Source organism: Cetorhinus maximus, chromosome 8 (assembly GCF_964194155.1).
Source record: "Cetorhinus maximus chromosome 8, sCetMax3.hap1.1, whole genome shotgun sequence".
Taxonomy (NCBI): Eukaryota; Metazoa; Chordata; class Chondrichthyes; order Lamniformes; family Cetorhinidae; genus Cetorhinus; species Cetorhinus maximus.
In genome coordinates this window covers 69,115,201-69,138,664 of record NC_135886.1, presented here as the reverse complement: position 1 = coordinate 69,138,664, position 23,464 = coordinate 69,115,201, and the positions used below count along the sequence as shown (strand labels likewise).

At 42.5% G+C, this 23,464-nt stretch overlaps 1 protein-coding gene across 1 annotated transcript in view; it reads left to right on the top strand.

The window, feature by feature from the left end:
• Positions 1-23,464, top strand: part of tex11 (testis expressed 11) — a 201,773-nt gene that overhangs the window by 151,732 nt on the left and 26,577 nt on the right. Inside the window, exons 25-26 of the mRNA XM_078546158.1 lie at positions 16,146-16,224; positions 17,100-17,249. Coding sequence (XP_078402284.1) covers positions 16,146-16,224; positions 17,100-17,249 — 229 coding nt within the window. The remainder of the gene's footprint in view (positions 1-16,145; positions 16,225-17,099; positions 17,250-23,464) is intronic.

Here is a 23,464-nt window from a genome sequence, read left to right as displayed (position 1 = left end):
TATTTAATTGAACAGAATGAGTAAAAGGACAGAAGTCTCATTTTAATAATTGTTTTAGGGAGCTATATATATGACCACACAAGACATTTGAATTATTGGGTGCCTCAAAGACAATTCTTCTTAATCCTCAGTGATGTAAAAATAGTTTATGATATCCCCACCGAAACTTTATTAATCAATACAATTAAAACACATACCTGGTTATACACTACCCCGTCCAAGCACACACACAATGTAGCAGTAATTAAAGCAATGGTACCTCTTTTCAAAAAAAACACCTCAAACAATAAATAGATTCTCACCAAAGTATATTCCCTAATTTCAAAGCAACAATTTTACAACTCTTAAAAATTAATGAGAAAAATTTTGTAGCCAAGGAACAATTCACATGGCAGATTAATCACCAGATAGATCACTCTTATCGTGTGTGGCAACCTTTTATGTGGCACCTTATCAAATGCTTTTTGGCAATCCAAATACACTACATCTACTGGTTCCACTTTATTTACCCTGTTTGTTATATCCTTAAAGAACGCTAATAAATTTGTCAATCACAATTTTTATTTCACAAAGCCATGTGGACTCTGTCTGATTGTATTATGTTTTTGTGAATGCCCTGCTCCCTTAATGGATTCTAGCATTTGCTCTATGACAGATGTTAGGCTAACTGGGCTATATTTTCCTGATTTCTGCTACCTCCATTCTTGAACAGAGGTGTTACATTTGCAATTATCCAATTGAGTTTAAATTCCACCAGCTGCCATGATGAGATTTGAACCCGTGCCTCCAGAACATTAGCCTGGGCCTCTAGAATACAAGTCTAGTGACATTACTCCTACACCACCATCTCCCCTGTTTGCAGGGAAAGGTGCCATGGGAAAGAGATGGGATGTTGGGAGTGATTGAAGAATGGACTGGAATATCACAGAGGGAACGGTCCCTTTGGTATGATGAAAAGGGAGAAGATGGGAAGATATGTTTGGTGGTAGCCTTATGCTGGAGGTGGCGAAAATGGGAGAAAATGAACTGTTGCATGTGGAGGCTGGTGGGTGGAAGGTGAGAACAAGGGGAAGCATACTGTGGTTCTGGGAGGAAGGGGAAGGGGTGAGAGCAGAAGTGCAGGAAATGTGGTGGACACGCTCGAGGCTCCTAACAACTAAGGTGGGGGAAATCGTCAGTTTAGGAAAAAAGAAAACATCTCAGAAACACTGGTGCGGATAGTTGCATCATTGGACCAGATGCAACAGTGACAGAGGAACTGAATGGAGAATTAATGGAGTCCTAAATATTGATAAGCTTGAAATAATATGCTTTGGTAGGAAGAATAAACAAACCATATACTCCTTGGAAAATTAAGTGTTTTAAAAAAATATTTTAAGTGCTTTAATAAGTGTTTTAACTAATTGTGAAAGAGGAAAAGAAGGGGTACAGATAAACAGATCACTATAAGTAGCGACGCTGGTAATATGGTCATTAAAAAGTAAACAAAATACTGGGGTTCATTTCTGGAGTGATAGTACTGAATAAAATAGACTTAAAATAAATAAGGTACCAGGACCAGAAGAGATGCATCTAAGGGTACAGAGGGAAGTGAGATTGGAAATTGCAGGGGCATGAGTGATAATCTTCCAGTCTCCCTTAGACGCAGGGGAGGTGCCGGAGGATTGGAGAACAGCAAATGTTACACCCTTGTTCAAAAAGGGGTACAAGGATAAAGCTGGCAACTACAGGCCAGTTAGTTTGACCTCAGTGGTACGGAAACTTCTGAAAACTATAGTATGGTATAAAATCAATAATAACTTAGACAAGTGCAAGATAATTAAGGAAAGCCAGCATGGATTCATCAAGGAAAAATGTTTAACTAACTTGCTGGAGTTTAAAGTGGTTACAGAAGGTGGTTAAAGGAAACGCTGTTGATGTGGTGTATGTGGATTTTCAAAAGGCATTTGATACAGTGCCACACAGACTTGTGAGCAAAATTCTAGGTCATGGAATAAAAGGGAAAGTAGGCACTTGGATAAGAAATTGGCTGAGTGACAGGAAACAGAGAGCAGTGATAAATGGTTGTTTTTCAGATTGTTGGAAGGTTTGTAGTGGAGTTCCTCGGGGGTCAGTGTTGGGACCCTTGCTCTTCCTGTGAGTTGTTTAATTGTCCACCACCATTGACGACTGGATGTGGCAGTATTGCTGAGCTTAGATCTGATCCATTGGTTGTGGGATCGCTTAGCTCTGTCTTATCACTTGCTGCTTATGGTGTTTGGAACGCAAGTAGTCCTGTGATGTAGCTTCACCAGGTTGACACCTCATTTTTAGGTATGCCTGGTGCTGCTCCTGGCTCTCCTGAACTCTTCTTTGAACCAGAGTTGATCCCCTGGCTTGATGGTAATGGTAGAGTGGGGGAGGCAGTGGCGTCGTGGTATTGTCACTGAACTAGTATTCCAGAGACCCAGGTCAATACTCTGGGGACCTGGTTTGAATCCCACCATGGCAGATGGTGCAATTTGAATAAATACAAATCTGCAATTAGAAGTCTGATGATGGCCATGAAACAATTGTCATTAAAAACCCATCTGGTTCACTAATGTTCTTTAGGGATGGAAATCTGCTCTGGCCTACATGTGACTCCAGACCCACAGCAATGTGGTTGACTCTTAAATGTCCTCTAAACAAGGGCAATTAAGGGTGGGCAATAAATTCTGGCCTAGCCAGTGAAGCCCACATGAATGAATTAAAAAAAAGCCTTTGTAGAAAGGAGAGATGCTGGGCCATGAGGTTACAGATTGAGTTTGTGTATAGTTCTGCTGCTGTTGATGGCCCTCAGTGCCTCTTGGATGCCCAGCCTTGAATTGCTAGATCCGTTCAAAATCTATTCAATTTAGCATGGTGGTAATGCCACACAATATGATGAAGGGTATCCTCAGTGTGGAGGCAAGACTTTGTCTCCACAACAACTGTGTGTAGGATCACTCCTACCAATACTGTCATGGACAGATGCATCTGCAGCAGACAGGTTGGTGAGGATGAGGTTGGTTCCCTCACCATCAGCCGCAGACCTAGTCTAGCAGCTATGTCCTTCAGGACTTGTCCAGCTCAGTCAGTAGTGGTGCTACCAAGTCACTCTCGATGATGGACATTGAAGTCCCCCACGCATTGTGTGCCTTTGCTATCCTCAGTGCTTCCTCCAGATGGTGTTCAACATGGAGGAGCACTGATTCATCAGCTGAGGGAGGGTGGTACGTGGTGGTCAGCAGGAGGTTTCCTTGTCCATGTTTGACCTGGGCCTGGAGTCAATGTTGAGGACTCCCAGGGCAATTCCCTCCCAACTGTATACTACTGTGCTGGTGGGACAGGACATACCCAGGCATGGTTACGGTGGTGTCTTGGACATTATCTGTAAGGATGACTATGTCAGGCTGTTGCATGACTAGTCTGTGAGACAGCTCTCCCAATTTTGGCACTAGCCCCCAGATATTAGTAAGGAGGACTTTGCAGAGTCAACAGGGCTGATGTTGCCATTGTCATTTCCATTTCCTGTGTCTAGGTCAATGCCGGGTAGTCTGTGGTTTGATAGAACTGAGTGGCTTGCTAGGCCATTTCAGAGGGCATTTAAGAGTCAACCACATTGCTGTGGGTCGGAAGTAAGGTAAGGACAGCAGATTTCCTTCCCTTAGGGCATTAGTGAACCAGATGGGTTTTACAACAACGGTCATCAATAGACTTTTAATCCCAGATTTTTATTGAATTAAAATTCCAGCACCATCTGTGGCAGGATTTGAACCCAGGTCCCCGGAGCATTGCCCTGTGTTTTTGGATTATCAGTCCAGCAACAATACCACCACGCCATCATCTCCCTACTTTGGAGAGTTTGGGACTGTTTTCCATGGAGAAAAGAAGGCTGAGAGGAGACTTGATAGAGGTATTCAAGATCCTGACAAGGTAAATAGTGTGAAACTGTTCCCACTCAAGAGAACATCAAGAACTAGAGGGCACAGATCCAAAATAATGGGCAAAAGGAGTAAATGATGTGAGGAAATTCTTTTCACACAGACGGTGGTTTGAGGCTGGAACAAGCTTCCTGAAAGGGTGGAATGCTCTTTCAGAGAGCCACTGCAGACTCGATGGGCTGAATGGCCTCCTTCTGCACTGTAAAGATACTGTGAAGTAGGAATACGCCATTTGTCCATTTGAGCATTCTGCACCATGGCTGATCTTCTAATTCAGCTACATCATTCCGCACTATCCCCATATCGCTTGATTCCCCTAGTATTGAGAAATCTATCAACCTCTGTCTTGAATATACCTAATAACTGCACATCCACAGCCCTCTCAGGTAGAAATTTCCAAAAATTCACAACCTTTTAAGTGAAGACATTTCTTGTCTTAATCTTAAATGACTGACTGTGACCCCCACTTCTGGACTCCCTAGCCAAGGAAAACATCCTCCCAGCATCTTGCTTGTCAAGCCCCTTAAGAATTTTACATATTTCAATGAAATCGCCTCTCATACTTCCACACTCTGGGGAATATAGGCCTATTCCACTAAACCTTTCCTCATAGGACATTCCCCTCATTCCAGTTATCAGTCTAGGTGAACCTGCATTACACTCCCAACAACATTAACAATACTTCAAAAAGATAATTCATTGGCTGTAAAGTGCTTTGAGATGTCTGATGGTCGTGAAAAACACTGTATAAATACAAGTCCCTTCCTCTCTCAGTCTAAGACAAGTTAATCCTTCTTTAGGTATTCTTTAAACTGTATACAGTACTCCAGGTGTCCAATCTAAATTAAATCACAATTAAAGTAAGACTTCTTTACTCGTATGCTCCATTCCATTGATAATAACATACATATATAATAACATACCCTTTGCTTTTCTAATTGTTTGCTGTACTTCTCATGTTAACTCTCTCTGATTCATGTAGAAAGACATCCAGATCCCTCGGAATACCAACATTTCCTATTCTCTCAACATTAAAAAATATTATGTCTTCTACTTTTTCCTACAAAATGGATAACTTCACATTTCTCCATATTATATTCCATCGACCATGTTCTTACCCACTTACTTAACCTTCCACCTCGCAGCTTACTTTCCCACCTAACTCTGTATCATTAGAAAACTTGGATAGAGTTACATTTGGGCCCCTGATCCAAGTCATAGATATAGATTGTAAATAGCTGAGACCCAAGCACTGATCTTTGCAGTGCCCCAGTAGTTACAGCCTGTCAACTCAAAAATAACCATTTTAATAGACAGAAAATAGTGTAGGAACCACGACCACAACCACAATCCATGCTATTATATTACCCGTTATCCCATGAGCCTTAATTCTGTCATAGCTTCTTGTGTGACACCTTACTGAATTTTTTTTTTTGAAAATCCAAATCCACTGGCTTCTCCTTATCTATTCTACTAGTTACATCCTGCAAAAGCTCTTAACAGATTTAACAAACGCCATTTCCCTTTCATAAATCCAAGTTGACTAAATCCAATCATGTGATGATTGCCTAAGTGCCCTTTAATCACGTCCTCAATAATAGATTCTAGCATTTTCCCTATTACTGGTGTGAGGCTAACTAGCCTATAGTTCACTATTTTCTCTCCCTCCTTTCTTTAGTAGCAGGATTACATTGCTGCCAATGCATCTACTAATTCTGCCACCACTTCTTTTAAGACTCTAGGGTGCAGGCCATCAGGTCCAGTAGACTTGTCAGCTTTAAGTCCCATTAGCATCCCGCTACTTTTTCCCTAGTGATAATTACTCTTTTAAGCTCCTCCCTCCCTTTTGCCTCTTGATTTTCTACTATACTTGGGATGCTTTTTGAGTCTTCTACTGCCAAGATGGATACAAAATACTCATTCAAAGCTTGTGCCATTTCTTCATTTCCCATTAATTAATTCCCCAGTTTCACTCTCTAAAGGACGAATGCTCACTTTAGCTACTTTTCCTTTTTATATACTGGAAGCTTTTACTGTCTTTATATTTCTTGCTAGTTTTCCCTCATACTCCAATTTCTCCCTCTATATTTTTAGTCCTCTTTTGTTTGTGTCTAAAACTTTCCCAATCTTCTGGCCATCCACTAATTTTTACAACATTGTATGATTTTTCTTTCAATTTGATATCACCCTTAACTTCCTTTGTTAGCCACGGATGGTGCATCCTTCTGGTAAAGTCTTTCTTCCTCAGTGGAATATATCTTTGTTGAAAGTTATGAAATATCTCCTTAAAGTTCTGCGCCTGCTTCTCCATCATCTTACCTTTTAATCTATTTACCCAGTCCAGTTTAGCCAGTTCTGTCTTCATACACTTTGAATTGCCTTTATTTAAGTTAAAAGCGTAAGTTATGGACCCACATTTTTTACTCTCAAATCGAAATTGAAATTCCATCATATTAAGGTCGCTCTTATCTAGAGGATCCTTTACTATAATGTAGGAAACTATCTTGAATGCATTCCATGAACTTGTTTTCCACGCTATTATTGCAAATTGGATTTGATTATAAGGTTTAAAGTCCCCATAATTACTGTATCATCCTGTTACATGCAACTCTATTTTTATAGAAAAACATAGGGCGGAATTTACCGCCCCGTTGCAGTGGGAGTGGGGCCGTAAAACAGGTCGAGGCATTTCATTGACTTTGGCAGGACCGTAAAAGCCCGCCAGCGTAAGATTCCAACCATAGCAAATAGGAGCAGGAATAGGTCATTCAGCCCTTTTGAGCCTGCTCTGTCATTCAATATGATCATAGCTGATCCTGTATCTTAATGCTATACTCCCACTCTCTCCCCTTCCCCCTTGAAGCCTTTAGAGTCCAGAAATCTATCTATTTCCTTCTTAAATATATTCAGTGACTTGGCCTCCACAACCTTCTGTGGTAGAGAATTCCATAGGTTTACCACCCTCTGAGTAAAGAAGTTTGTCCTCACCTCAGTCCTAAATGGTCTACCCCGTATCCTGAGACTGCGACCCCTTGTCTAGACACCCTCAGCTGGAGGAAACAACATCTCTGCATCCAGTCTGTCCATCCCTGTCAGCATTTTATACATTTCAATGAGACCCCCTCTCATTCCTCTAAACTCCAGTGATTGGGCCTAATTGGCCCAATCCATCCCAGGAATCAATCTGGTGAACATTCGCTGCACTCCTCTATGGCAAGTATATCCTTTCCTAGGTAAGGGGACCAAAACTGCCCATAATACTCCAGGTGTGCCCTCACCAAGGCCCTGTACAGCTCACTAAGACATCCTTGCTCCTGTACTCAAGTCCGCTTGCAATGAAGGCCAACATACCATTTGCCTTCTTAACTGCTTGCTGCATCTGCATTCTTGCTTTCAATGATTGGTGTACGAGGACACCCAGGTCCCTTTGTCATCAATATTTCCCAGTCTGTCACCATTTAAATAATATTGTGCCATTCTGTTTTTCCTGCCAAAGTGGATAACTTCATACTTATCCACGTTTTATTGCATATGCCATGTATTTGCCAGCACACTCAACCTGTCTAAATTGCTTTCAAGTCTCTTAACATCCTCCTCACCACTAACATTCCTACCAAGTTTCGTGTCATCCGCAAACTTGGAAATGTTACATTTGGTTCTCTCATCCAAATCATTGATAGATATTGTGAATAGATGGGGCCCAAGCACTGATCCCTGTGGTACTCCACTGGTCACCACCCGCCAATCCGAAAAAATTACTGTTTCCTGTCGGCTAACCAATTCTCAACCCATGCCAATCTATTCTCCCCAATCCCATATGCTTTAATTTTACACACTAGCCTCTTATGTAGTACTTTATCAAAAGCTTTCTGAAAATCCAAATACACCACATCCACTGGTTCTCCCTTATCTATTCTGCCAATTAGTTCTTGAAAAAACTACAATAGGTTTGTCAAACATGATTTCCTTTTCATATATCCATGTTGACCTTGCCTAATCCTGTTGATATTTTCAGAGAATCCTGTTACCACATTTTTTATAATGGACTCCAGCATTTTCCTTACTACTGATGTTAGGATAACCGGTCTGTAATTCGTTGTTTTCTCCCACTCTCCTTTTTTAAATTGTTGGGGTACATTTGCCACCCTCCAATCTGCTGGGACTGTTCCAGAATCTACAGAATTTTAGAAGATGACAACCAACGCATCCACTATTTCCATGGTTACCTCCGTTAGTATCCTGGGATGTAGATTATCAGGCCCTGGGGATTTATCAGCTTTCAGTCCCATTCATTTCTCTAGCACTATTGTTTTAGTAATACTGATTTCCTTCAATTCCTCCTTCTCAGTAGACCTTTAGTTCCCTAGTATTTCTGATAAGTTATTTGTGTCTTCCTCTGTGAAGACAGAACTATAGTTGTTTAATTGCTCTGTCATTTCCTTGTTCTCCATTATAAATTCTCCCATTTCAAACTGTAAGGGACCTACATTTGTCTTCACTAATCTTTTTCTTTTTACATACTTATAGAAGCTTTTACAGTCCACTTTTATGTTCCTTGCAAATTATTTTCATACTTTATTTTTCACCTCTTAATCAATCTCTTGGCCCTCCTTTGCTGAATTCTAAACTGCTCCCAATCCTCAGGCTTGCTACTTTTTCCAGCAACTTTATATGACTGCCCTTTGGATCTAATACTATCCTTAATTTCCTTTGTTAGCCATGGTTGAGCTGCCATTCCTGTTGTGTTTTTGCGCCAGAAAGGAATGTATCACTGTTGCAATGCATACATTTATGCCTTAAATATTATTAGCCTTTGTGCATCCACCATCCTGCCTTTTAATGAAGTTTCCCAATCTATCTAAACAAACTCACACCTCATACCTTCATAGTTTCCTATGTTAGGATTTAGGACCGTAGTTTCAGTTCGGACTATTTCACTTTCCATCCGAATGAAGAATTCTATCATGTTATGGTCACTGTTCCCTAAAGGACCTCGCACAACAAGATTACTAATAAACCCCTTCTCATTGCACAATACTAAATCTAGGCTAACCTGTTCCCTAGTCAGTTCCTCGACATACTGGTCTAAAAAACCATCTCGTACACACTCTAGGAATTCACCTGCCACAGTATTATTGCTAATTTGGTTTGCCCTGTCTATATGTAGATTAAAGTCACCCATAATTACTGTAGCACCCTGGTTACATGCATCTCTAATTTCCGGTTTAATGCCATCCTCTACCTTACCACTACTGATTGGAAGCCAATAGACAACTCCCACTAATGTTTCCTGCCCCTTGTTGTTCCTTATTTTTATTTTGCCCAACACTACAACTGTTGTTAGGTGGTCTAATGAAAATCCCACCTGTTTTTTCTGCCTGTTATGATGTGGCAGATGATGTGTGCCAGGCGGATCAAATCTACAAGGGAAACTTGATCATGCATTCACAACTATTTTGCAATTTGTATTTTATTTTGAGGCGCATACCTTAAATTCAGGAGGAATAAGATTACCACAACTTTGAGGTTTTACAAAACTTCATTAAACATTTATTAACAAAAGAAAAGATTTCAAGCACATACATAGGTCTACAAATTACTACTATAATAACTCCTAAAACCCCTAACCCAATTACACTTACGTTAAGGCAACAGTAAAACCAAATAGATTTAAACAGACTCAATGCAATGCAATGCCCTGGATGGGAGAATCCAAAGTTTTCCCAGCTTTGGTTCCTGTAGACAGAAAGTCTATTGCATTGAGGCTGGAGGCTTTTCACACATTTTAGATCTTAGAATTCCTTCTCCTCTTGCACATAGCATCATCTCCTTTATACATGTTTCTCTTTTTTTAATACAATTTCCATTGTTCTGATATGTCTTTGGAATTTTATTTTTTCATAATATAAATCTTTTCATAGTACTAATTTTATCAGTAACCTTTGGGAAGAATAAACACATTGTTTGGCTTAGCTTCTTCTGGCTAGGTGTAACATCCTACCATCTCTTTGAAATTTAAACTAACCTAATTTATCTAAAAATGCAAATTTTCCTCACACCTCACATTCTAAAACTCCAGCAATGTTTATGTACTTAGCATTTCAAACCTAGCTTCTTGTTGACTCAAAACTTCCAGACTAGCTGTCTCCAATTAAATCCACCCCCACCCCCCCCCCCCCCCCCACACACACACACACACACACACACAAGCTATCCAAACCCCACTATTAACCTACCTTTATAATAAATATAATACTATGAGATACAGTAATACTATGAGAATTATTATATTTTCATGACACTGCCCGTTGTTTCTTAGCTCTACCCAAACTGATTTTACATGCTGAATTTCCATGATAGGATCCTTTCTCTCTACTGTGTTTATCTCATCTTTCATTATCAGGGCAATCCCTCTTCCTTATCTATTTTGCTTAATCTTTTACATGCCATGACTTTTGGAATATTTAATTCCCACCCTCAGTCATTGCAATAACATACCCATAATGGCTAATAGATCAAACCTATTAATTTCTGTGTTATTAATTTATCTTTTTTTTGTGAATGTGTTGCCCATTCAACTATTGTATCTTCAGCTTTAATTTTTTTTCTAGTTTTCTACTGTAGCTGCACCTACATGCCAGTCAGTTTAACCTTGGTGGGGAAGCTTCTATAAATGATAATTCAGGACAAAATTAATAGTCGCTTTGGGGAAATGCAGGTTAATTAAGGAAGACCAGCATGAAATTAAGGGCAAATCATGTTTAACTAACTTTATTGAGTCTTTTGGTGAGGTAACAGAGAGGGTTCATAAGCACGATGTTGTCGATGTGGTGTACATGGACTCCCAGAAGGCATTTGATAAAGTGCTGCATAGCAGACTTGTGAGCAAAGTTAAACGGATACAAAATTAGCTAAGTTACAGGAAACAAAGTAGTGGTTAATAGATTTTCTTTTGGACTGGAGGAAGGTTTATAGAGAAGTTACACATGGGTGGGTGTTAGGATCCCTACTCTTCCTGATATATATTAATGACCTAGATCTTTGGTGTACAGGGCACAATTTCAAATTTTGCAGACAATACAAAACTTGGAAGCATTGTGAACTTTGAGGAGGATAGGGTAGAATTTTAAAAAGACACAGACAGGTTGGTAGAATGGGCGAACAAATGGCAAATGAAATTTGGTGCAGAGAAGTGTGAAGTGATCCATTTTGGTAGAAAGTATGCAGAGGGACAACATAAAACAGGGTACAATTCTAAAGGAGGTGAACAAGCAGAGGGATCTGGGTGTCTATGCATAAATCATTGAAGGTGGCAAGACAGGTTGAGAGAGTGGTTAGTAAAGCATACAGCATCCTAGGCTTTATCAAGAGGCACATATATTTAACTTTTTTTTTATTGGGCCAGCATTTATTGCCCGTGTTCAGAGGGTATTTAAGAGTCGACCACATTGCTGTGGGTCTGGAGTCACATGTAGGCCAGACCAGGTAAGGACGGCAGATTTCCTTCCCTGAAGGACATTAGTGAATCAGATGGGTTTTTAGAATAATCGGTAATGGTTTCATGGTCATTATCAGACTTTTGATTCCAGATTTTTATTGAATTCAAATTCCACCATCTGCCATGGTGGGATTCAAACCCAGGTCCCCAGAGCATTACCCTGTGTCTCTGGAACACCAGTCCAGTGACAATGTCACCACCTCCCCTAGATAAACAGCAGTTTGGCCATAGCTGAAGTATTGTGTCCAGTTCTGGACACTGCATTAGGAAAGATGTGAAGGTATTAGAGAGAGTGCAGAAAATATTCATGAGAATGGACCCAGGGATGAGGAACTTCAGTTACGTAGATAATTTGAAGAAGTTTGGAATGTTTTCCTTGGAGAAGAGAGGGTTGAGAGGAGATTTGAAAGATGGATTTAAAATCATGAGTGGTCTGGACAGAGTAGATAGGAAGAAACTGCTCCCATTAGTGGAAAGATTGAAAACCAGAAGACACAGATTTAAGGTAATTGGCAAAAAAAGCAACGGTGGACATGAAGAAAACTTTTTCACGCAGCGAGTGGTTAGGATCTGGAATGCACTGCATTAGAGTATAGTGGAGGCAAGTTCAAATGAGACATTCAAGAGGGAATTAGATTATTATCTGAAAAGGAATAATGTGCAGAGCAATGAGGAGAAGGCAGTGGGACGGCCCTAGGTGAATTGCTCCTTCAGAGAGCCAGCACAGACAACAGACTGAATGGGCTCATTCTGATCTGTAACCATTCTGTGATTGTCACTAATACCCATTACCTTTGCTAAGCTCTCTGTCCTCTCCTAATCCACTCTGCTTATTTTTACCAAAAGCCTTTCTCTGCTCTGCAGCTTTGACATTTCTATATAGCACCTTTAACATAATAAAAGTATCCCATGGTACTTCACAGAGGTATTGTAAAAATATATGACATAAGCCACATAAGGAGATACTGGGCAGATGACAAAAAGCTTGGCCAAAGAGTTGGGTTTTAAGGAGTGTCTTCAAGGAAGAAAGCAAAGTTAAGAAATCTAGGGAGTGAATTTCAGTGCTGAAGGCATTGCCACCAATAGTGGAATGATTAAAATCAGGGTGCTCGTGAACCAGAATTTAAAGGAGCGCAGATACCTCAGAGTTGTAGGGCTGAAGGAATTAGGGAGGGGCCAGGCCATGAAGGGATTTGAAAACAAGAATGGGAATTTTAAAATTGAGTCATTGCTTAACTGGGAGCCATTGTAAGTCAGTGGGCACAGGAGTGATGAGTGATCAGGATTTAGTACGAGTTACTACACGGAGAGCAGAGTTTTGGATGACCTCAAGTTTACAAAGGGTGTATGTGGGAGGATGGTCAGGAATGTGTTAGAATAGTCAAATCTGGAGGTAACAAAGGCAAGGATGAGGGTTTCAGGAGCAGATGAGCTGAGGCAGGGGCAGAAACAAGCGATGTTTTGGGAGTGGAAATATGTGATCTAAGTGATGGCTTGGGTTTGTGGTTAAGAGCTTACCTTGGGGTCATATATAACACAGGTTGCGAACGGTCTAGTTGAGCCTCACATTTTCCAGGGAGAGGGATGGGCTTGAATCTTATGGTCGGCATGCGGTGATATAGGCTGTGCGTCCTGACAACACCACACCCACACGTCCCAACATTACCGTGCGTCATTCTGATCCCCAGCTCGGCGGGCACACAGCCTGAACTGTCAAAGGCCTATTAAGGCCGTTAATTAACTAATTTAACTGATTCTCAGGGCTGTCCATCCAACCTGAAGGTTGGCGGGCAGGTAAAGCGCCCAGGCAGCCTTCGCATTTATCATGAAACCTCATCCACAGACATGTCTGAATAATTTTTTCTATTTTTTTGAAGTTTTAATGATGAAAATAATCTCCCTGAGGCAGCGCTGTGCCTCAGGGAGATTTCTGTGCTCTTTCACGCGCATGCGTGCGAAAGAGGGCAGGCCCCAACTCCCTCTCCTCCTCCCGCCCGCACAGGGAGCGCTCAGCACTTTCGTGTGTGCATCACGCTGGGCGGGCCTTAATTGGCCCGCCCACGTAAAATGGCGGTGCACAGCTGAACATGGGCGGCGATCAGCTGCGCGCTGCTCCTGCCCAGCCTGTACGACAGAGAGAAAATTCTCCTCATGGAGTCGGCAAGGGAGTGGAGTTTATGGCGGGGACTGAAGACAGTGGCTTCAGCCTTCCCAGTGTTTTTTTGAAGGAAATTGCTGTTAATTCCTTATTGGATTTTTGACAGTCTGACCATTAATGGAGGGGTTGAGGTGATGGTCAGGTGAAGCTCTGTGTCCAAAGTTTATAGGGAACTGACATTGTGTTTTCAGATGACGTCATAGAGGGGGCAGCATGCAGGTGAGAAATAAGGGACCGAGGACAGATCCTTGGACACCAGAGGTAACCACAGGAATAAGAAGAGAAGCCATAAATTTCGATTTTCTAGCTACAATTAGATAGATAAGAATGTAACACAAAAGCAAACTACTGTGGATGCTGGAATCCTGAAATAAAAGCAGAAAATGCTGGAAATACTAATGGGTCAGGCAGCATTTGTGGAGAGATAAACAGGTTAATAACCTTTCATTAGATTAGCATGGAACCAGCCGAGTGAAGTTCCACCCAGCTGGATGACGGTGGAAAGATACTGGAGGAGGATGATGTGATGAACTTTACCAAAGGCTGCAGACTGGTAGAGATGGAAGAAGAGATATAATTTGCCTTTGGGTGGAATCTTCCGTTCTCAGTAGATGTCTTGCACGTTGCCTGAAAAATCAGTGAGACACTTGCACTGATTGAGGAGGAGGGCCCACTGTATCTTCTGCCTGTCAGGCAGTTAATTGGATAGCGGTGGGCCTTCCTCCTGACTGAGGACCCTGGAAGACGAAAAGAGCTACTAGCCAATCAAAGGCTGACAGCTTTTGCACTCAATAGCGCCATGGAGGAGTTTGTGGCTTCTGTTGGAACAACACCCTCAGTATCACAGAGCAACCCAGGGAAAAGGTAAGTGCTGTTGGTGGGGGTTGCGGTCTCGCGGGGTGGGAAGTCACAGGGAGAAGGGGTTCATGGGGGTCGGCAGCAAGGGCAAGGGGTGGCATTCAGCGACCACCCCCATGCCCCACGTCCATCATGCACAGAGCAGCCCAGATTGAGGAACCACCCCCCCCTCCAGCTAACATGCAACTTGCACAGTATTACCAGTCATGCAAGCCGCATGTCAGCAGGCCCACCTGGAGCTGGAAAGATTGCAGCAGAGGTGAGAAGTGGCCCTGAATTGGTCATTAATTGGCCACTTAAGAGACTCAGGTGGTGGGCCATTAAGGTCGATTATGGGCCTTCTTGCCCAGACTTGCTTCCAGTGGAGGCAGGAAAGCGTCGGGTATCCGCTAACCCACCAAATTTTCAGGCCCACATGCGGGGGTAGAAGATTCCAGCCTTTGTCTCTGGTCACATCAGGATGTCATGCAGGTGTGATGCACCCTGAAAGTCCATGCATAAGTCAGCCACTTTAAACTAGTACGTGTGCACGGACTTGCAAAAAAATTTAAAGGGCCCGTGTACTTAAATAAATCACCTGCACACCCCCAAAATAAATTGGAGAGAACCTTGATGTTGGTAGGTCTGCAGGAGGGAGGGACAGAAGCTGAGGGGAGGGAACTGTTAGCAACGTCAGCCAACATGGGAGCTAGGAAGGGAAGTTGAATGGTCAGTAGTTTAGTGGAAATAGGGTCAAGACAGCAGGACGTGTGGCCCGTGGACAAGATGAGCTCAGAGAGGGCATGATGGGCAATAGAAGGGAAACTAGACCTCATCAGCTTAAAACCCCAACTGCTTACCTAGTTATTCAATTTGCCAGGACACTGGCCTAAGTGCATTTTAAGTGGAACACATCCCAATGGAATAACTTCTTTTCCCCCCAGTACTGGTGCCAGTGTCCAATGACTCAAAGCCCCTACCTCCCACAGCACTCTCAGCTACGCATTTAACTATCTAATCTATTTGTCCCTATGTCAGTTTGCACATGGCTCAGGTAGCAATCCAGAGATTACCTGTGAGGCTATGCACTCACTATACTGCCCCTTATCACTGCCATACTCACTTTCGCTCACCCAATTTGATTGGCTTCCTGTGGCATGGTGCCATGGATAAATTCCAGCCTGCAGACTTTCTCTCAGCCACAAAGACGGCAAAAATCCTTACGTATTGGATAAGGGCAAGAGTTGAGGCCCCTCCACCATAGCACCTAGGGTCCCTTTAACTGTCTAACTCACAATTACACCTTCCTGTCCCTGACCAAATTGTGTCACCACCTAACCCAAATGGTGTGAGTGGCTCCTGGATCAAAGTATCCAGCTAACTCACTGATGCCACACAATACAATATCTGCACCTCAGACTCCAGCTACTGTTGTGGCACTCCACCTACCCTACCATCCCTACATAACATTGACCTACATGAACTTGTATAGATTGGTATTGTCCAGCTGTAGATTGATTGACTGGAAATCCTTGTGGTCATAAAGATTTCACAATTGTGGACAAAAGCAAACTATCTGCAATATATGATCCAGTGGAGTTTGGGAAATTATGCAATGTTTGCAAAACGAAAAAATTTGAAATACAAAGGGTAAAAATGTTAGAAATCTCAATGCATGTGTTCCATAATAATTATTTTGTCTTTGTAGATTGCAAGTCTGACTCAAGCGCAGGAGCATATTCAAGTTTGTTGGGAGATTTGGGCGACACTAAAATCCACAGCAGCAGGTCAGTGACCAAGCAGCCTGAAAATATCAAACAGATCAAAATCTTGGGGCTGAATTCTCCGGTCGGCGAGCAAAGTCGGGGCCTGCTCACCGACGCGTAAAGTGACGCACGGTGATGTTGGGTGGGCGTCCCAACGTCATCGTGCGTCATTTAGATTTTCAGTTCGGCGGGCACGCGGCCACCAAACTGTCAAAGGCCTATTAAGGCCTGTTAAAAACTAATTTAAACAATTAAATGAGTCGAAGAGCCCAGACGGCCTTCACATTTTTCATGGAACCTCATCCACGGGCGTTTCATGAGTTTCATGAAGTGTTTAAAAATTCAGTAAAAAATTTTTTTTTTAAAAATCGTTGATATATCCCAACTCATGTGACACTGTCACAAGAGGGGACATGTTTTAAAAGTTTTCAAATACTTTATTTAGAAATTTTAAACTTAAACAAATCTCCCTGAGGCACCTCTGTGCCTCAGGGAGATTTCTGCACTCTTTAGCGCGCATGCACGAAAGAGCGCAATCCTGATTCAGGGAATCCCCCCTGCCCGCACAGGCAGCGCTCAGTGCTTCCGGGCAAGCGTCACGCTGGACAGGCCTTAATTGGCCCGCCCACGTGAAATGGCGGCACGCACCTGATAGGGGGCGCCAATCGGGTTCGCGCTCGCTCCTGCCCGCCAGTGCACAACCCCCCCTGACAGGGGGAAAATTCAGCCCTTAGAGAACATGCAGCTGTTAGAGGGCTGGGCTGATGAAGCAAAGAGACCTGAATATTTCCAAGCACAATAATTTAGTTCTTTTTCTGAGTTGAATTTTAACAATGCAGACCTGAATATGGCCATTTCATTGTGATACCAATGTGATTGTTTCTCTTTCTCTGCAGGTGATGTCTCAAAAGACCCAACAGAAACTCTTTTGCTTCTGTATGAGTTTGAAGCCAGGACTAAGCTGAATGATCCAGAGATAGAGAATGTAATGGAAAGAGTGTTGCAACTTCAGCAGATGGAGCCCAAAACACTGGAAACCCTAGCTTGTAAGCACCAAGCTTTTCATCCCTGATGAGAATCTTGGTGAAGTTGCTTGTGGATAATTGTTAGAAACATAGGCTGGAATTCTACAGCCCCATCGCGGTGGGGACCGGGCCGTAAAATGCAGCGAGCCATTCTAAACTCCCTATATGGACTCGAAACTACAGATGCTGCTGAGTTTTTCCAGCATTTTCTCTTTTTGTTTCAGATTTCCAGCATCCACAGTATTTTGCTTTTATAGAGTCATAGAGGTCTACAGCACAGAAAAAGGCCCTTCGGCCCATCAAGTTTGTGCCAGTCAAACAAGTACCTAACTATTCCAATCCCATTTTCCAGCACTAGGCCCATAGCCTTGTATGCCATGGCATCGCAAGTGCACATCCAAATACTCCTTAAATGTTATGAGGGTATTTGCCTCTACCACCCTTTAGACAGTGAGTTCCAGATTCCCACCACCCTCTGGGTGAAAAAATGCTTTCTCACATCCCCTCTAAACCTCCTGCCCCTTACCTTAAATCTATGCCCCCTGGTTATTCATCCCTCCACCAAGGGGAAAAGCTCCTTCCTGTCTACTCTATCTATGCTCCTCATAATTTTATACATACACTTCAATCATGTTCCCCCCTCAATCTCCTCTGCTCCAGGGAAAATAACCCCAGTCTATCCAATCTCTCCTCATAACTAAAACTCTCCAGCCCAGGCAACATCCTGGTAAATCTCCTCTGCGCTCTCTCTAGTGCAATCACATCCTTCCTATAATGCGGATTCCAGAACAGCACGCAATACTCTAGCTGTGGCCTAACTAGCGTTTTGTACAGTTCCAGCATAACCTCCCTGCTCTTACATTCTATGCCTCAGCTAATAAAGGCAAGTATCCCATATGCCTTCTTAACCACCTTATCTACCTGTCCCGCAACCTTAAGGGATATGCGCACCAAGGTCCCTCTGATCCTCAGTACTTCCCAGGGTCCTACCATTCATAGTGTATTCCCGTGCCTTGTTTGTCCTGCCCAAGGGCATCACCTCATACTTATCCGCATTAAATTCTATTTGCCACTGATCAGCCCATCTGACCAGCTCGTCTATATCCTCCTGTAATCTAAGGCTATCATCCTCACTATTTACCACCCCACCAATTTTTGTGTCATCCGCGAACTTACTGATCAACCCTCCTACATTCATATCTAAATCGTTTATATATAGCACAAACAGCAAGGGACTCAACACCAATCCCTGTGGAATCCCACTGGACACAGGCACCCAATCACAAAAACACCCCTCGACCATCATCCTCTGCTTCCTGCCACTCAGCCAATTCTGGATCCAATTTGCCAAATTGCCTTGAATCCCATGGGCTCTTACCTTCGTTATCAATCTCCCATGCGAGACCTTATCAAAAGCCTTGATGAAGTCCAAGTAGACTACACACCTGGTCACCTCTTCAAAAAATTCAATCAAATTGGTCACTCATGACCTCCCCTTAACAAAACTATGCTGACTGTCCTTGATTAATCCTTGCCTCTCCAAGTGTAGATTAATTCTGTCCCTCAGAATTGCTTCCAATAGTTTCCCCATCACTGAGGTTAGACTGACTGGCCTGTACTTCCCTAGTTTATCCCTTCCTCCATTCTTGAATAACGGTACCACATTAGCTGTCCTCCAGTCCTCTGGCACCTCTCCTGTGGCCAGAGAGGTATTGAAAATTATTGCCAGCGTCCCTGCTATCTCCTGCCTTGCCTCATTCAACAGCCTTGGATACATTTCATCCCAGCCTGGAGATTTATCTACTTTTAAGCCTGCCAGACCACTTAGAACCTCCTCCCTTTCTATGCTAATTTCTTTAATTATATTACAGTCCTTCTTGCCTGATTTCCATACCCACGTCGTCCCTCTCACTTGTGAACACAGACACAAAGTATTCATTTAGAACCCTACCTACGTCTTCCGGCTCCACACACAAATGACCACTATGGTCCTTAATGGGCCCTACTCTTTCGCTAGTTATAGAACAAAAAGAACAAAGAAAAGTACAGCACAGGAACAGGCCCTTCGGCCCTGCAAGCCTGCACCGATCATATTGCCCGTCAACTAAAACATTTTGCACTTCCGGGGTCCGTATCCCTCTATTCCCATCTTATTCATGTATTTGTCAAGTTGCCTCTTAAAACCACTATCGTACCTGCTTCCACCACCTCCTCTGGCAGCAAATTCCAGACACTCACTACCCTCTGCGTAAAAAACTTGCCCCGCACATCACCTTTATAGTTTTCTCCTCTCACCTTAAATCTATGTCCCCTAATAATTGACTCTTCCACCCTGGGAAAAAGCTTCTGACCATCTACTCTGTCCATGCCACTCATAATTTTAAATAAACTTCTATCAAGTCGCCCCTCAATCTCCGTCACTCTAGTGAGAACAATCCAAGTTTCTCCAACCTCTCCTTATAGCTAATAACCTCCAGACCAGGCAGCATCCTGGTAAACCTCCTCTGCACCCTCTCCAACGCCTCCATATCCTTCTGGTAATGTGGTGACCAGAATTGCACTCTTACCCTTAATGTACTTGTCAAATAACTTTGGATTTTCTTTTATTTTACCTGCCAATGTTTTTTCATGCACCTTTTTTCCTCTCCTAATTTCCTTTTCAATTTCCCCCCAACACATTCTATTCTCCTTTAGGGCTTCCGCTGTTTTGACCTCTCGGTATCTGCCATAAGCCTCCCTTTTCCTCTTTATCCAATCCTGTACATCCCAGTCCACTCTGGCCAAATCATATCTGATCTTATTAAAATTGGCCTTCCCCCAATTTAGAACTCTGATTTCTGGCCCATCCTTGTCTTTTTCCATAACAACCTTGAATCTAACGGAGTTATGATCACTATCTGAAAAATGCTCCCCCACTGATACCTCCACTACTTGCCCTTTTATCTAAATTCCTTTGACTTTGGCAGAACTGTAAAATCCTGCTGGTGTAAAATTTCACCCATAAAAACATAGAAAATTGGAGCAGGAATAGGTCATTCAGCCCTTTGAGCCTGCTGCACCATTCAGTATGATCATGGCTAATCCCCTAACTCAATGCCATACTCCCACTCTCTTCCTATACTGCTTGATGCCTTCAGAGTCTTGAAATCTATTTCCTTCTTAAATATATTGAGTGACTTGGCCTCCATAGCATTCTGTGGTAGAGAATTCCACAGGTTCACCACCCTTTGAGTGAAGAAGTTGTTTCACATCTCATTCTTAAGTGGTCTAGCTGTATCCTGAGACTGTGACCCCTTGTTCTAGACCTAGCAGCCAGAGGAAATGCCATCCCTACATCCAGTCTGTCCTACCTTGTCAGAATTTTATACGTTTCAATGAGATCCCGAACCCCTCTCATTATTCTAAACTCCAGTTAATATAAGCCTATTCGACCCAGTCTCCTCATATGACAACCCTGCCATCCCTGGAATCAATCTGGCGAACCTTTGCTGCACTCGCTGTCTGGCAAGTATATCCTTCTTAGGTAAGGAGACCAAAACTGCACAAATACTCAAGGTGTGGTCTCACAAAGGCCCTGTAGGGCAGTAAGACATCCTTGCTCCTGTACTTAAATCCTCTTGCAATGAAAGCCAACATACCATTTGCCTTCCTAACCGCTTGCTGCACCTGCATGCTTGCTTTCAGTGATAGCGTACACACTCCAGGAATTCACAAAGGTCCCTTTGTACATCAACATTTCCCAATCTATCACCTTTTAAATAATACTCTGCCATTCTATTTTTCCTACCAAAGTGGATGACTTCACCCTTATCCACGTTATACTCAACATGTCATGTATTTGCCAACTCACTCAACTTGTCTAACTCACCTTGAAGCCTCATAACATCCTTCTCGCCACTTACATTCCCACCTAGTTTTGTGTCATCAACAAACTTGGAAATAGTACATTTGGTTTCCCATCCAAATCATTGATACATATTGTGAATAGCTGGGGCCCAAGCACAGATCCTTGTGGTATCCCACCAGTCATGGCCTGCCACTCCAAAAAATACCCATTCATTCCTACTCCGTTTCCTGTCTGCTAACCAATTCTCAACCCATGCCAATATATTACACCCAATCCCATGTGCTTTAATTTTACACACTAAGCTCTTATGTGGGATTTTATCAAAAGCTTTGATAACCCAAATACACCACATCCACTGGTTCTCCCTCATCTATTCTACTAGTTATGTCCTCAAAGAACTCCAGTAGGTTTGTCAAACATGATTTCCCTTTCATAAATCCATGTTGACTTTGTCTAATCTTGTTGATATTTTCTAAGTGTCCTGTTATCACATCCTTTATAATAGACTCTAGAATTTTCCCTGCTACTGAGGTTAAGCTACCAGGTCTGTAATTCACTGTTTCCTCCTTCCCTCTTTTTTAAAGTAGTGGGCTTACAGTTGCCATCCTCCAATCTGCCGGGACTGTTCCAGAATCTACAGAATTTTGGAAGATGACTGCCAACACACCCACTATATCTATGGCCACCTCCTTTAGTGCCCTGGGATGTAGATTACCAGGCCCTGGGAAATTATCGGCTTTCAGTTCCATTAACTTCTCCAGCACTATTTTTTATTAATTTCCTTCAATTACTTCTTCTCAGTAGACCCTTGGTTCCCTAGCATTTCTGGGAAGTTATTTGCGTCTTCCTTCGTGAAGACAGAACTGAAGTAGTTGTTTAATTGTTCTGCTATTTCCTTTTTCTCTATTATAAATGATCCCATTTCTGTTTGTAAGGAACATACATTTGCTTTCACTAATCTTTTTGTTTTTACATACTTATAGAAGCTGCCTTAATCGACCTCTTGGTCCTCCTTTGCTGAATTCTAAACTGCTCCCAATCCTCAGGCTTGCTACTTTTTCTAGCAACTTTATGACTCCTCTTTGGATCTAATAGTATGCTTAATTTCTTCTGTTAGCTATGGTTAGGCTCCTTTTCCTGTTGTGTTTTTGCGTCAGAAAGGACTATATAACTGTTGCAATGAATGCATTCATTCCTTCAATATTAGCCATTGTATACCCACTGTCATGCCTTTTAATTAAGTTCCCCAATCTATCGTAGTCACCCCTCATACCTTTGTAGTTTCCTTTGTTTAAATTTCAGATCCTAGTTTCGGATTGAACTACTTCACTTTCTATCCTAATGAAGAAATCTATCATGTTATCGTCATTCTTCACTAAATGACCCCGCACAACAAGATTATTAATTATCCCTTCTCATTGCACAACACCAAATCTAGGATAGCCTGTTCCTTAGTTGGCCCCTCAACGCACTGGCCTAAAAAACCATCGCGTACACACTCCAGGAATTCATCCACCACAGTATTATTGCTAATTTGGTTTGCTCTGTCTATATGTAAATTAATGTCACCCATGATTACAGTAGCACCCTTGTTACATGCATCTCTAATTTCCTGTTTAACGTCACCCCCTACCTTACCACTACTGTTTGGAGGCCTATATACAACTTCCACTAATGTTTTCCACCTCTTGTTGCTTCTTAGCTCCAACCATACTGATTCTACACCTAGATTTTCTGAGCCAATATCCTTTCTCACCATTGCACTGATTTCATCTTTAACTAACAGGCCATCCCACTTTTTTTTGCCTATCCTTCCTAAATATCGAATACCCTTGGATATTCAGTTCCCAGCCTTGGTCAGCCTGCAGCAATGTCTATATGGCCTTATTTGCTGCTAGCCCTTGTTTCCTGTGCCTTCCATTGTTGCTTTCTACTTTTCTGTCTTTCATTCCTAACTTTGTTTTCCTCTCTTGTGTTTCCCCACTCAGGCTCCCACCATCCTGCCAATCTAGTTTAAACCCTCCCCCACAGTACTAGTGAATATCCCTGCAAATATATTGGTCCTGGTCCTGCTGGGGTGCAACCCGTCTAGCTTGTACCGGCCCTATCTTCCCCAGAATTGGTCCCAATGCCTCAGGAATCTAAATCCCTCCCTCCTACGCCATCTCTCTAGCCACGCATTCACCTGGTCTACTCTCCTATTCCTGATCTCATTAGCACGTGGCACTGGGAGTAAACCTGAGATTGCTACCTTTGAGGTCCTGATTTTTAATTTATTTCCTAGCTCCCCATATTCTGCATTCAGGACTTCATCCCTCTTTTTACATATGTCGTTGGTACTGATATGGACCACAACCCCTGGCAGTTCACCCTCCCCCTTCAGAATGTC